The 14,257-nt window shown below is 34.8% G+C and overlaps 1 protein-coding gene across 1 annotated transcript; it reads left to right on the forward strand.

Moving 5' to 3' along the window:
- The first annotated feature begins 1,414 nt into the window (after nucleotides 1–1,414).
- Nucleotides 1,415–12,362, forward strand: LOC135643347 (ABC transporter B family member 25-like). Its single transcript, XM_065160181.1, has 17 exons — nucleotides 1,415–1,811; nucleotides 2,593–2,643; nucleotides 2,742–2,777; nucleotides 2,855–2,929; nucleotides 5,658–5,782; nucleotides 6,050–6,149; nucleotides 6,237–6,408; nucleotides 7,207–7,325; nucleotides 7,981–8,091; nucleotides 8,177–8,321; nucleotides 8,689–8,821; nucleotides 8,912–8,987; nucleotides 10,444–10,509; nucleotides 10,645–10,752; nucleotides 11,334–11,441; nucleotides 11,520–11,717; nucleotides 11,959–12,362. The coding sequence occupies exons 1-17, from the start codon at nucleotides 1,749–1,751 to the stop codon at nucleotides 12,193–12,195; spliced, it is 1,923 nt and encodes a 640-aa protein (XP_065016253.1). The 5' UTR covers nucleotides 1,415–1,748; the 3' UTR covers nucleotides 12,196–12,362.
- Nucleotides 12,363–14,257: the final 1,895 nt, after the last annotated feature.

Raw genomic sequence — 14,257 nt, forward strand, 5'->3', positions numbered from 1 at the left:
CAATGCCTTCTTGGTACTTGGCCCATGAAATAGTGTTATAGATGATGGCCAAAATTGACACCATTGATGGACCTGTCGATCTTGAAATAGCATAGCATTCTAGATCGTCAAAGTTTTTATTTATATATATATATATATGTGTGTGTGTGTGAAGAAAAACCTGTTATTTCGAGTCTTGGCGGTTGAATCATCAGCATCACGAGTTTAGAAAAGATTGATTTTGTTTTGCTCTCATGAATTAGGTGAGTACTGAGAAAATTGACCGATGGGTTCATTGCACCCACAGCCATCTCTCTCGTTGACCTCTGCTTTCTCCGGAAGTCGATGCTCTCTCCTAAAGCTTCCTTTCCGATGCGGTTTGATGTAATCATCTGTTAAAGATGAAAGAAAGCCGATCAAGGAGCAAATTGCAGGTGGGGGCATCGAAATCGAAGTGGATTCTTCTGGGTTCGTGATTCCCAAAAACAAATAATAATTTCGAAAACAAAGAATACAGGATTTGATCCTGATGGTCAATGTTTTAAGGGAACAAATAAATGATTGAATTTACCATCAAAAACACCCAACAATTTTATTATCGATTTTTTTTTTGTATTTTGTTGAAAAATATATTTTTTTAATATACCATGTGATTCGCCCACCTAATTTATCAAATACTTTTTTTACATTTGATCAAATACTCACTTTTTTTAACTATAATTTTTAGTTTATTTTTTTTATTTGGTGCCTCTATTTTTTTTATAAAATACTTAAAATATCCTTCGTCCCATCACATTGTTTTCACCGATTCTTCCTTCACCTAACTCTCGACTCTATCATCGCTCTCATCCATTTTTACTCTATACAATTTCTTAAGCTCTCACTCACATCTATCGAAAATTAAGAAAAAAAAATTTGCAAGAGAGCGATGATATAACTATGAAAAAAAAAGATATAAGAGAGAGAGATAATAGGGCCTAGATGAGATCTTATGAGATGAAGAGGAAGACTTGACGAGTTGATAGATAAGTGACCTCATAAAATGATATATACAGTGAGACAGGGGAGAGAGATAGCTCGGGTGAAAATATTCAATCGAATATCATGAGTATTATAAAAAAATAAAGATCTAAAATTAAAAATTAAGATATTTCTTTTGAAAAACTGAAAGAAAAATAAAATCGCCCAAACACTTTGACGAAAACAATTGGAAATCAAAGATAATAATCTTGTCTTCTAGTTGGGTGTCCTTTACAACAAAAGACTTGCACATGACTCTGCTGTCGCCGCGCATCCCTCTCGCTGCCCCGCTTCCTTATTGGCGGTCAGGTGTCCTCTCCCTCAGATACGACCTATATGTCCTGCGGTGGATCCTTCCCGCACCACCAATCCCAGCCTTCTCGAGTACAAGAATATATATGTACAATATATTATACAAAAGGCCATAGTGTCGATGGAAGCAAAACAATTTGCTTCCATCTCCCTCGCCCAGGTTTCTTCTTCTGCCGTCTCGGAGTTCCACATGTTCCGTATTCCCCACAGAGTCTAAGACAACCTCATCCTGTTCGGATCCCTATATCCCGGAGACCACTAGCCCGGCTGCTCTCTCCTGTTGTCCCTTTGCTCGGTGCTCTTATTCGACGGGGCGAGCCCGGCGCCCGGTCCGTGGAATCTTGGACGAATACCTGGTGACTGGGGTTCGCTAAACCTGATCGTCCCCGGTTCCTCTCTACGATCTCGGTTCCCAAAAAAACAGGGAGAAGGTCTCCATGGGGAAGAACATGAGGATCAAGACCGCGTCGAGTAACAGGAGCCCGCTGCTGGACCACGAGGTATCGCAGACGGTGTGGTCTCCCCTTTTTTGGGTGATATCTTGCTTGTCTGCCCGATGTTATCTCCTTTCTTGGTGGGCTTTGGGTGTTGAATTCAGTTTGTTATGTCCTTTTTCTTTGCTTGCAGCGTCACGACGTTTGTTTTGGTGTTCATCTATGTCTGGTTTGGACTTTAAATTACCTGAAAGATCGTCTGTTTGCGCGCACCCTTTGCTTTGAACATTTATGACATTTTTGTGTTCTGAATTGACAATCTTTATTGCGTGAATCATTTGGTTAGATGTTTATATTGTGGATTTGCAATAATCCAATAAGATTAGCTATTAATTGTATCAGACCTGCAGCTTGTGATGCAGAGAATCTTGGTTTTCCAGATCCAATAAAGAATTTTAAGGTTTTTGACAACATTTAATTGAGAAATCTTGAGGGCCTTGGTATCATGGTTGTTTGTATCCGCATCTTTCCTACGAAGATTCTATGTAGACTTCATATGTTTTACACAGGATTTCAAATTTAAGAAACTAAATTACAAAACAAGTTCAACAAGTGGGAATGAGAAATTTCATTATTCACTTGTGTTAGACCTGCATTTTTGGGACTTCTTATTTGTTTACAGTTTGCAATGCATTTATTGATGTCGTTGTCTTTCTAAGCCTCCTTATCTGTTGTCAATCCATCTAATAGTTCCATTTTGAAAACAATAGTCATTTTACATTAGGATCTTTCTTAGGAATGACGTGATTGAAGGGTTTTTAGCTAATGCTGGATTTTTTTAACTTAGGAATCCTCAAGCCGTGCTTTGTCGGACCTTGAACATGGTGATACAGTTCAGGTAACTTAGGTGCACTATTTCCTTTCTTTCATTGTTTCACCTACATTACCTTGTATTTCTCTCAAATGATACTGACAAGATTGCTTTGTGAACATCAGCCAGCCAATGTCACTTTCTCTAGAGTTTTACACTTGGTAAGCAATGATATCCTTTCCTAATTACTTTAAAGCTGAACAGATGTAGAGTTTATTGACATGCTGTTCTTTTGTAGGCGAAACCTGATGCAGGGAAACTTGTTCTTGCTACTGTAGCATTGTTGATAGCGTCTACAACAAATATCCTAATTGTATGTATTCATTAACCTTTCTTCCCAAAGTTTGTCCATTGGTCATTCTCCATATATCCCTGAACTTCTTGGAAAAGAGAGCAAGATGTCATGATGGCCTTTGTATTTGTGAAAGCTTAATAGTAGATTCACTAGGTCTTTTGAAAGGTTTATAATCATCGGAATACCTTCTCCAACATGGTTAAGGTGAAAAATAAAAGGAAGAGACTATAAAGGCAAGTTATACTGTTGCAGAGTTGTGATTAATGCTGCTTACAATGATATTTGAAATTTGTTATCAACTTATGATATTTCTTTTTCCAATTATCTTCAATCAAACCACTTAATTGTTTCCAAATGGATCTTTATACAGAGCATTTATTTCCGTATTTTATGTAAGACAGTGGTTAGCTTAATGAAATATGAAACGAATTTTGCAACTTGTACCTGGTTCAGTCTGTTGAATAGAGGAGCAGATGTTAGTGGTAGAATAAGCAATCAGAGTTGTCTTCAGGGTAGAGGCTTGGGCTATCGGTGGATCCATTCCAGAATGAGAAAAGCTTGGTCTACGATGATGTGCATGCAACAAGAGATGCCTTGAACACATCAGAGCTGTAGCAATCACCCAGAGCAAAGCATGAAAGATGGAGGAGTAAGATATTAGACTTGTTCTTCTCAAGCACAAAGGACTGCTAATTGCCTACTGACTAGTCCCTGTTTCTCAAGCACAAAGGATTAGACCCTTTTTTCAAGAGAAACACCAACATCTCTGTTTCTCAATCATAGCCAACCTACAGAAATTTCCCCCACAGTTAGCTATAACTGCTAATTGACTAGGAGAGAATAGTGGGCTATGCTAAATTTACGGAAAGCCTTAGCACCATGTTAAGATTGCTCCTCTCTGATCAAGGATACTAAGATTGAATCACAAAAACAACCTTTCTAGTTATAAGGGTAAAATTGCATGGTTTGGCCTTTCCTAGATCCTTACATTTGGAGGGAGCTGGGTCATCCTTTTTCTTGTGGGTCTACTAAATTAGATTAATTTAAGGAATGAAAGTGTAGACCACCGATGACAAACCTTCCAAATAAAAATTGTAACACAACACACATGTAAAGGCATTTTAAATTAATTCAATAGACATGATAAAAGGGCACAAAAATTTAAAACTACACAACTTTGAAATTTTCAAATTAATTCAAAATTTCTGTGACATTTTTGAATGAAAAGAAGTCAAGGATGAAGCTTAATTCTCAGGACCTAGGTCACTAAAGAAACAGGAAATTGTCATTCGGCAAATGATGAGGATTAACTGGACATCAAAAGAAAACCAAAGTTACTTTTTCATTAATTTGTGGATTTATAGGTGAAGTTTCAAATACATATATACATTTTATATGTTTTGTGTATCTATTTATAAAGACAACAATATATTGTTCTATGCGAATAATAATGTCTAAACTTTAGAGACTAGATACTATATATTGCGTAGATACGTCATGTGTGTGTATAGCAGCAATGATTTATTGCTTTTGTAGAGTAAGTTTTATAAAATCTGAAAATTTAGTTCTTTGTATATGATCTTGATTCAAAGTGTGCTCTGCTCAAAGACCTAAGCATCACTTGTCGTGCATGTCCCACTCAACATATATCATGGTACATACTAGGTAAGAACATGCTATTATATGTTGCCATTACCAAGAACATGCTATTATGTCATTCTAGGTTGCCACATGACAACATATTCTATGTATCTCTATTACTTAGATAAAAAAGTAGCCAAATAGGAAAAGAAAAGAAACAAGACAAATCTTTACTTAATTAATAGTTCTAAGGATTGATTAGAGCGCCATCTCCACAATGAATTTAATCTTGAAGGATCTATAATCTCATATTAAATCTATCTATAAAAAAGTTTATAAGGTAGTATATCATTCAAATATCATGAAACAAGAAGGATTATTTGCCAAAATAAATATGAAAGTACTTATTTCTCCAGAACAGAAAGAATAGATTCTAAGGAATGTAGGTTTCTTAATCGTGTAAATTTTTTTATAATTTTTACTTTTTCTTCTTATACTAAGGGTCTATTTAAAGCAGGAAAGAGATTGTAACATAAAATTTTAGGGAATGAATAAATGATTTTTTTTTTCTCATAATACATGTGAATTGCACATGCTCACATTCCTAGAAGTGACTCCTATAGGCTATAGCTAGAGCGAGTCTAATACTTATTCTAAAATTTTTCGATGATGTGTTGCCATTGTTCATGTGCAAGACACATGATGGGATGGGCCTGGTATTCTTTCTTTACCTCTTTCTTTTTTCTTCCAGCATTGTTATCCCAATGTATGTATATTTTCTATGCCCTCCATGCATGAGCTATCATGTTGTGCTGGAGCAATTGTCTTGCTTTGGATGTCGTATTAGGGCAGGTTGTCCTATGCCATTTTGGTTTCAGAGCTTATGTCTCCATCACGTATTGCATACACTTGTTCCTTGGGCTTCTTCACCTGTGGCACAGTGGATGACATGTTGGCAGCATCTAGATTCTTGGCCTTTGATCAATTAATCCTCTGTTATAATATCCTTCTAAAATCAAAGGCTGTGGGTAAAATAGAATGGAAGAAAAAGCAATTTCATTGAATGCTTACCAAAAAATAACCATAAGTGGAATTCTATTTTTTTTACAATTTTTTTTATGAAAGACATATCATGCTTTATTCCGAATTTTTTTTTATGTTGCAGCCTAAATTTGGTGGGAAGATAATAGACATCGTATCAAGAGGGATCCAAGCGCCTGACCAGAAAGCTGAAGCTTTGGATGCTGTTAAAAATACCGTGCTGGAGATCATGGTGATTGTTGTCATAGGGTATGTGTAAATGTTCTCGAATCTTGAATTTCTTATGCTTATTGTGGATGCATGTCATGAATTGAAAGTTCTGGTGGTGATCGCTACATATTATATTAGCCTTTTCTTTTCTTTTATGTTTAGAAGTTTATGTAACTCATTCTAACACAAATTTTTGTTTGCTGACTTCTTCAATTCTTTTGTATGGACCTTAGAAGTGTTGATAAAGCTGAAATGTTGAAACATATATGTTAATTGCTAAATGATAATTTTGATTTTATCTTTTAGTTCAATATGTACTACTTTGCGAGCATGGATGTTCAATTCTGCCAGTGAAAGGGTAGTTGCTCGATTGAGAAAAGACTTGTTTAGTCATCTTATGAACCAAGTGAGTAACAATTGTCTGTTCATATCATGTATAATGCTATACCCATCAAATGAATATTTGAGTGATCTTTTGATTTTGTTATGCTAGGAAATAGCCTTCTACGATGTAACTCGAACTGGGGAACTTCTAAGCAGACTATCTGAAGACACACAAATTATAAAAAATGCTGCAACAACCAATTTGTCAGAGGCTTTGCGTAATCTTACCACCACATTTATTGGTCTCGGTTTTATGTTCTCCACATCATGGAAATTAACACGTAAGTTCTTTAATTGCTTGATAATTAAGAATTGCTGCTTCTTACTTAATAATCACATCATAATTTCTTATCATAATAATTGCAATTGATTAATTTATAAATTCACTTTTTCTTTAATATTCCTCTTATCAGTAGCAAGAAATAAACAGCTATAGACATATTCATACGTCATTAATGATGAAAGCCAAAGTAATTTTATCATAAACTGCATGCTATAGACAAAAAAAAAGAAATAAACAGCTAAGGTATCAAGGAACTATAAAAGTGTCAATTGTATTCTGTATTTAAATAGCAAAAAATTTCAATTTGCATAAGAAAACTTTTCTGTTTAAAGACTATTTAAAAGAACCATACAAAATTTCAAGATTCTTGCCTGTCACATGGAAGGCTCTATTGTCTTGCAGAAGTTGCAAGCTTCAGCAGCAAAGACAATGGAATCCTGTATATGGATTTCAACTTCTACATATATCTTTATTACTCATGCTACTAGCATCTTGTGTTTGTTCCTGATAAGATTGCTACTTGTCATGGAGCAGTTCTGTTTGATTAGGAAAATTGTTCAGCAAGAAATGATACAATAAATCTCATTTAGACTCTAGCATTCACTTATTAACTGTTTTCCTAATGAATATTGTGTTAGATTTTTCTCTATAATTTCATATTTGTTCTTTACATCTTCACAAATTTCTTATGAAATCTCTTATCTGTTCTTGACAACTGTTATTCTTTAATTTTAATGAGGTAAATCTTATAGTTCTTTGCATGAATATAAAATCCAATGATATCTTCTTGGAGCAGTTTTGGCACTTGTTATTGTTCCTGTTGTCTCTGTCGCTGTCCGACAGTTTGGGCGTTATCTTCGTGAACTTTCCCACAAGACTCAAGCTGCAGCAGCTGTTGCAGCATCAATTGCTGAGGTTTGTTGGATCCTTATAACTGGTTCTTTAGGTAATTGTAGTAAAAGAAGTCATGATTCTATTAAAACCTCCTTTTTTCCTAAGTTTCCATGAGAGACTGCATCCAGGTTTACAATTGATTCTTTTGAGTAATGGTGGTAAACAAGTCATGATTTTATTAAAATCACCTTTTCCCTGAAGTTTCCTTGAGAGATTGTTGGTATCTGAAGCAAGCCATATATCCTGTTTCTGCGTCGATATTTTCATAAAATTAAATAAAAAGGCATAAAAATGATAAGTAACCTAAATCTCTTTCCATTTACTTGAGTTTGTAATGCTATGTGGTTTGATTATTTTTACCATTCTTTTTATTGTTCTCAAACAAATTCACATCTGATGATCATTACTTTTATTTGCTATGGTTGAGTTATGGTTATAACTTATAATACTACACAATGATATGGTAAAAGCTGACATGGATTTTTAAAAAAATAAAAGTGGATTTCTCCACCATAATTCTGTTTATGAAAGTGGATATGACGTTTAGAACTTTAGATAGTATTTTTCATATGACTCTATGGGTTTGCTTCTGTCAATCTGTCTATTTGTTTCATTCACTTTATCTGGTCTTTGACAAACAAAACCATAAAATCTAAAAATTGAATGTCCAATTCAGGAATCTTTTGGAGCCATTCGCACTGTGAGGTCCTTCGCTCAAGAAGATTATGAAATATCACGCTATTCTGTAAAAGTAGATGAAACTTTGAAGCTTGGACTCAACCAGGCTGTAAGATTCTTTTCTTTGCTTTATTTTTTAATAGTATGAAAGTGATATTGTATTCCTAAATAATGAATTTTGCACACCTTGCCAGAAAGTTGTTGGTCTCTTTGCTGGAGGACTGAATGCAGCATCAACATTATCAGTTGTTATTGTTGTTATATATGGAGCTAACCTAACCATAAATGGATCTATGACAACTGGTGCTCTTACATCTTTCATTCTTTATAGTCTTACAGGTACTCCTTGAAGGTCTTACATTTATTTTAAAAAAGAATTAATAGTTCTGAGAAAAAGGATCTGATAAATTTTTTCTATTTTTAATCCATTTATAACTTATGCATTTTTGTTCTGTTATCCAGGAACTGATTAACCCATCATTCCTAATTAATCTGTAAATTTTTCCCTACTTTTAGGGAAGAAAGTAAATCTCTCAACTTGAAAACTTCTCATGTATGACAAAATACAAGTGGCAAAACTGATTCCTATTAGATCTCAGCCATCAAATAAATATAAAATGGATGGCTAGAAAATTTTGCTTTTATTAAGCATCTGTATTACTTGAGAACCTTTGGAAAAGTTTTATCTATTCTTGCCCACCTGCAGTTGGTTCGTCAGTATCCGCCCTATCAGGATTATACACAACAGCAATGAAAGCTGCCGGTGCAAGCAGAAGAGTATTTCAGCTTCTGGATCGTGTCTCCTCTATGCCAAAATCTGGGGACTTGTGCCCCCTCAGGTCAGTTGTAGATGTTGAAAACATCTTTGTATCATACTTGAAGCAAGTTCGATAACTATTCTTGTGATAACGATATGACTTTTCGGACAGTGAGCAAGATGGAGATGTTGAGATAGATGATGTCTGGTTTGCTTATCCTTCTCGTCCGACTCATATGGTGCTTAAGGTATGATCAAAAATGTATTTTTAACACAATTTAAATTAATTCTTAGTTTAGTCGTTTATTCTAATTTAACCTTGATTTCAATTTTACCTATCTAGTTAACTATCAGCAGTTTCATTAAAATAGAAATATATAACTAATATGTTGTTTGTTTGGTAAAGTTTGTAAATATGTATTGCAAGCAAGGAGAGTGCACGCTGATCTCTGTAAAGGGTGGAGCTCCTTGCATTTCTTGACAACTAATTATGTCTTTGAGTGTGACACACCAACAGCCCAGGTTTACTTCCACAAAGGATGTGTTTTTGAGTTAGTTTATAAGGCTAGAGAGAATCTACTTGGATTTAAATATTTTTTACCAATGTTCAGACTCATCAAGTTAATGGGTTAGTTAATCCATTGGGTCAAATCATGACAAGTGGTATCAAAATGGACCTAGTATTTAGCATTGTAAGGGACCAAAGTAGGAAAGAACTATCCATGAATAAGGCTTCTTGAGGGGCTTAGGTTGGAATGAATTGCTCATGGATAAGGTTGAAGGCATATCATGGTTTGCGACACCAATAGGCAGGCCTCTCATGCACTATATTGGAACTATTCTAGGTTATGTTGGACCTTGAGAAGGAAGTTTAATCTAACATTGAATATGTGGCCAATTGAGTTAATTTATAGGGCTAGATTAAGTTTATTAATGTTAGCTTGGGCTTAATCATTTTGGACAACTAGTTCAAATTCATCAAGTTAATGAGTCACTTATCCGTCACGTTGGGTTATAACACTGAGTCAATATAAACTATTGTCATTGGTTAGAAACTCAGTATTATGCTAAAAGCTAAGGCAAAATTTTGTCTTTATCTGGTATAAGGAATTCTTGTAGAAGGAAAAGCCTTTTTGATGTTACTATGTTATTATAGTTACTTGAATAAACTATCAGTATAATTTTACAAGGAAAACTTGCATGTGTGCTCCTGCAAAAAAAAAAAAATCATGTGCCCCTATGAAACTTGAAACACATCTGCCACTTAAATATTAGATTCTAGAATTTGCAGCCTAATGGTGGTATGTTGATGTGCTTTGAAATGTTATATTCTTACATAAATATATATATATGATGTACAAAATTTCTAGGGCAATATGAAAAAGCCTTGTCCTAAAATGAATTCATGACCTAATTAGTGCATTCGGACTACTTTATCTCACATTGGTAGGAACCTCATGCATTAGGCCATTCTTTTTTCCAATATGAATAAAATCTTGCAGAGTTATGTACAATTTTTCATTTTAAAATGACATCACAATTTTTTGTTGTAATGTAGACTATTACTGTTCTAATTGTGTTCAGATGCTGTTTTATAAAATCCTAGTCAGCTGAAGCATGAGAAGGGCATCTGCATATATTATATACAAGTGGTGAAGTTTCATTAGAGGTTGAACTAAACCTGGGACTTTTCACAATTTGCAGGGTATTCAACTAAAGTTGAGGCCTGGTTCAAAGGTTGCACTTGTTGGGCCAAGCGGTGGTGGAAAAGTAATTTTCTGATAAGCACTAAATTTTAGATGTTTCTCTACCTATTTGTTTAACCCTGCCATTTGAGGTAGGTTGCTCGAGTCTTTTACTACCTGTGTGACATTTCTAATCATGCAAATTACATTCCTGATGCAGACTACAATAGCAAATTTAATTGAACGGTTCTATGACCCTCTTAAGGGAAAGATCTTACTAAATGGTGTTTCGTTGGTCGATATATCACATCGCTATCTCCACAGACAGGTAATTATTATTTATCATTGATAGATAGACTGAAAATGAACAGATGTTTGTGATATCAAATACATAAGCGATATAGCAGATTTTAGTCATGCAAACCAATTCTAGCATATGGCAGATGATGGCCATTTCAATGATTGTAATGTGTTTGTTGTTAGTTTATGGCTATTCCTTATGTGATCTGTAGTAAACTTAAACATATTTATAAGATTAATGACAGTGTCTCTGAATTTCTATCAGTTAGTTCTTCTTTTGAGTTCATTAGACTTGCTACCTCCCATTTTTTGTATCAGAAAGAATAATTAATAAACTGGGAGTCTATGATTTACAAGTCTATGTAACTACAGCAGTATTTTGTGTTTTCATAATCAATCACACAAATGAGAAGGGATTAAATAAAAGAAGTTCTAGCATTTTTGGTGACTGTGCTTTATAAACTATAACACATGCCATTCATGTAATAATACCCAATTCAGTTATCAGAAGAAAACTAAGAATTTTTATTTATGAATGATAATTTTAATGGATACGTATTGAATGAGTACTTATTGTATATGTTTTCACCATTAGTTACCAAATTGCAGGTTAGCATAGTTAGTCAAGAACCTGTTCTCTTCAATTGTTCTATTGAAGAAAATATTGCTTATGGTTACGATGGAAAAGCCACTAGCAGTGAGATAGAAAATGTTGCTGTAAGTTTTTATTCTTGGGCCAACTATCTTTTCAAGTGTTATAAGTTGCTAACTAAAGCTTTTTTGCTGAAATGACAGAAAATGGCAAATGCACATGAGTTCATTTCCAATTTTCCTGATAAATATCAGACAGTTGTTGGTGAACGAGGCATAAGGCTCTCTGGAGGCCAGAAACAGAGAGTTGCCATAGCAAGAGCCTTACTGATGAACCCACGAGTTCTTCTGTTGGATGAGGCCACGAGTGCTTTAGATGCTGAGAGTGAATATCTAGTGCAGGTAGATCAAACGAACTGCCTCTCTTCCATCTTTCTTCCAAGTTCTCTTATAAAATGATCAGAACAACCTTTGTTCCATTTGAAGAAATTTCTTTCTTTCCTGCATGGGCCTCACAGTAAGGCCCAGTACAGGAATTTCTGTTGACCATGGTTTCTGGATTCATCAAAGAATCCAGTGGCAGAAATCTAGCTCGAGATTGATAAGTACAAACTTTGTCAAATAATTTTTCAAACTGGTGCAGGACGCAATGGATTCTCTAATGAAAGGAAGGACCGTTCTTGTGATAGCTCACAGGCTCTCGACCGTTAAAACCGCAGATACAGTTGCCGTCATATCTGATGGTCAGATAGCTGAGAGCGGTACTCACGATGAGCTTCTTAGCAAAAATGGCATTTATACTGCACTAGTGAAGAGGCAATTGCAAGGACCACGATTTGAAGATGAGACAGGTGACAAATCGAATGGAACCCAGGGCTGATTTTGCCCCATGTTAGATCGCAAGCAATGCCAACAGTGCATTGCTGAAGATTCAGTCTTGCTTATCTTTATGTAATGGTGGTGATGATGATGATGAGGGCAATTTGTCACCTGGTAGTCATTAACTAAGATGCTTTAATATCAAAGCTTGAACTTTTGCTTTTTGAAGTAACGGCAAAATATATGGTAATCCTGGTAGTCATTAACTGAGATGCTTTAATATCAGTTTGTCTGGAAGATTTGTTGTGGAGGTTGTTCAATACTGTGAATGCTCCTCGGATAAATCTAAGTTCGCACTTCCACCTTCAAAAGTAAATTGATATATTTTTATTTTTTTTGAAATTGTTCTAGGAATTTTTTTATCCTCTGTTTTGTTTTTTTTTTTTGAGGTAAGGCTTTAAGAATCATTAGTTGCCAATATTTCATTGCGCTCAATATAATTGGATTGGTTATTTTAGTATATGCTTTAATGGTATTAAAAAAGACTTTCCTGAATGTTCTATTTTTTCTTATGTGTTTTTGACTATTGGTTCATAGGGTTATTTATTCTCATGATTATAGTTTTGTTTTCTTTAATATGCTAAATATGTTACTCATTTTTCTAAATGTGTAGATCTCTCCTTTTTCGTTTAGGATTTTTTTTTCAGACACGTGAAGTTTGTTAATTTTAAATTTTTAAGGAAAATGAGTAAGAATTATTTTGGTTTATCAAAATTCTGTCTTCAAAATCACGCTTTGAAAGATGTTGGTATTTCTGGGAGATCAGAAGGAACATTATCATTAATATGAGCCTGAGGTGCTTAAGCCAATGGATGCATTACTTTTATATTTGCTTAAGACGGAAGGATTTTAGTTTTAGAACATTCTAAAAGGAGGTACAGAGCATGAGTCAAATAAGGAATAAAAAGAAAAAAAGACAAAGATTGAGGTAATTTCTAGTCTAATTCTCTATATGATCTTTTGTTTTTCATATTTTTCTACTGTTATCTTTAAATTATTTTTCTGTTTTAAAAATCTACATAATTTTTTTCTTAAGGAATAAAACAGAAAATTAACAATACAAAACTAAACAAATATGAAGATGTAATTTCTTTTCCTTCCTCTATAAGTTGTTTTTATGACTCCATACTTTTTTTTTTTTTAATTTGAGTAGTAAGATTGTGGGCTTATGTTCGATCTCATTTCTCAGGTTCAGGTTGTAATGAAAAATAATGTCGTGAACAATTTATTATTATTATTATTATTATTATTATTATTATTATTATTATTATAAAAGAAAATTAGAATTACTCTGAGATCAAAAATTATTATTATTATTTATACCCATTAATCATCTTGTCCTATTTTTATCTAAAAAAATTGATAATTCTCTCTTCTTCTTCTTCGTCTTCTTCTTCTTCTTCTTCTTTTTTTTTTTTGACAAAAATATCGGTGCTGCGTCGGCCAAGTAGTGGCCACGTTTGGCCACAGGTAAATGGAGGCCAGGTAGACACTGTCATGCTCTCGGACATAATGCCAATGGCCCCACCAGAATAAAGATACAATGCCAATGGCCCGAGGACTTGTTTCGAGAAAGATGGATGGCTACAATGGAAGCTCGTCTTGGGACCATGTAAGAAAGCTTTGCCCTTCTGAAACGAAGTGGACCACCAAACCATGCAAAACCCTACAGGCCTATGCATGCATCTTTTTCCTCCATGGGACCATAAAAATCTGCCATCTTTCTGTGCTGTGCTGTGCTGTGCTACACTGAGACCTCCACCAACAGCAGACTTTAGCTCCAGCTTTGGTATTTACTGCAAACTCCACCATGTCTCATTCCAACAGGCGCCTCCTCATCTCTCCATGCTTCCCCTCGATCTACATGGCGGCTTTCCACCGAGCATCATCCGGTCAGTAGCGATGCCTGTAGCTGTCCTAAAAAAAGAGGTCGAAAGAAAGCAAGAAAAGAGGAGATGATTTGACAGTGCTGCGAGGAAACCAGTAATGCAAAGCTCAAAGTTTGCAGCAACAAGTTCTTTCGATCGAGTGGCTCGAGCAATCATATATGGTAGAGCAGGACC

This window comes from Musa acuminata, chromosome BXJ3-7, assembly GCF_036884655.1.
Source record: "Musa acuminata AAA Group cultivar baxijiao chromosome BXJ3-7, Cavendish_Baxijiao_AAA, whole genome shotgun sequence".
In the NCBI taxonomy this organism is placed as follows: Eukaryota; Viridiplantae; Streptophyta; class Magnoliopsida; order Zingiberales; family Musaceae; genus Musa; species Musa acuminata.

Coding starts and splice junctions, on each gene's coding strand:
- LOC135643347 (XM_065160181.1), top strand. CDS start 1,749: ATGGGGAAGAACATGAGGATCAAGACCGCGTCGAGTAACAGGAGCCCG. Junction 2,930..5,657: donor CTACAACAAATATCCTAATT/GTATGTATTCAT, acceptor TTTATGTTGCAG/CCTAAATTTGGTGGGAAGAT. Junction 7,326..7,980: donor TTGCAGCATCAATTGCTGAG/GTTTGTTGGATC, acceptor TGTCCAATTCAG/GAATCTTTTGGAGCCATTCG.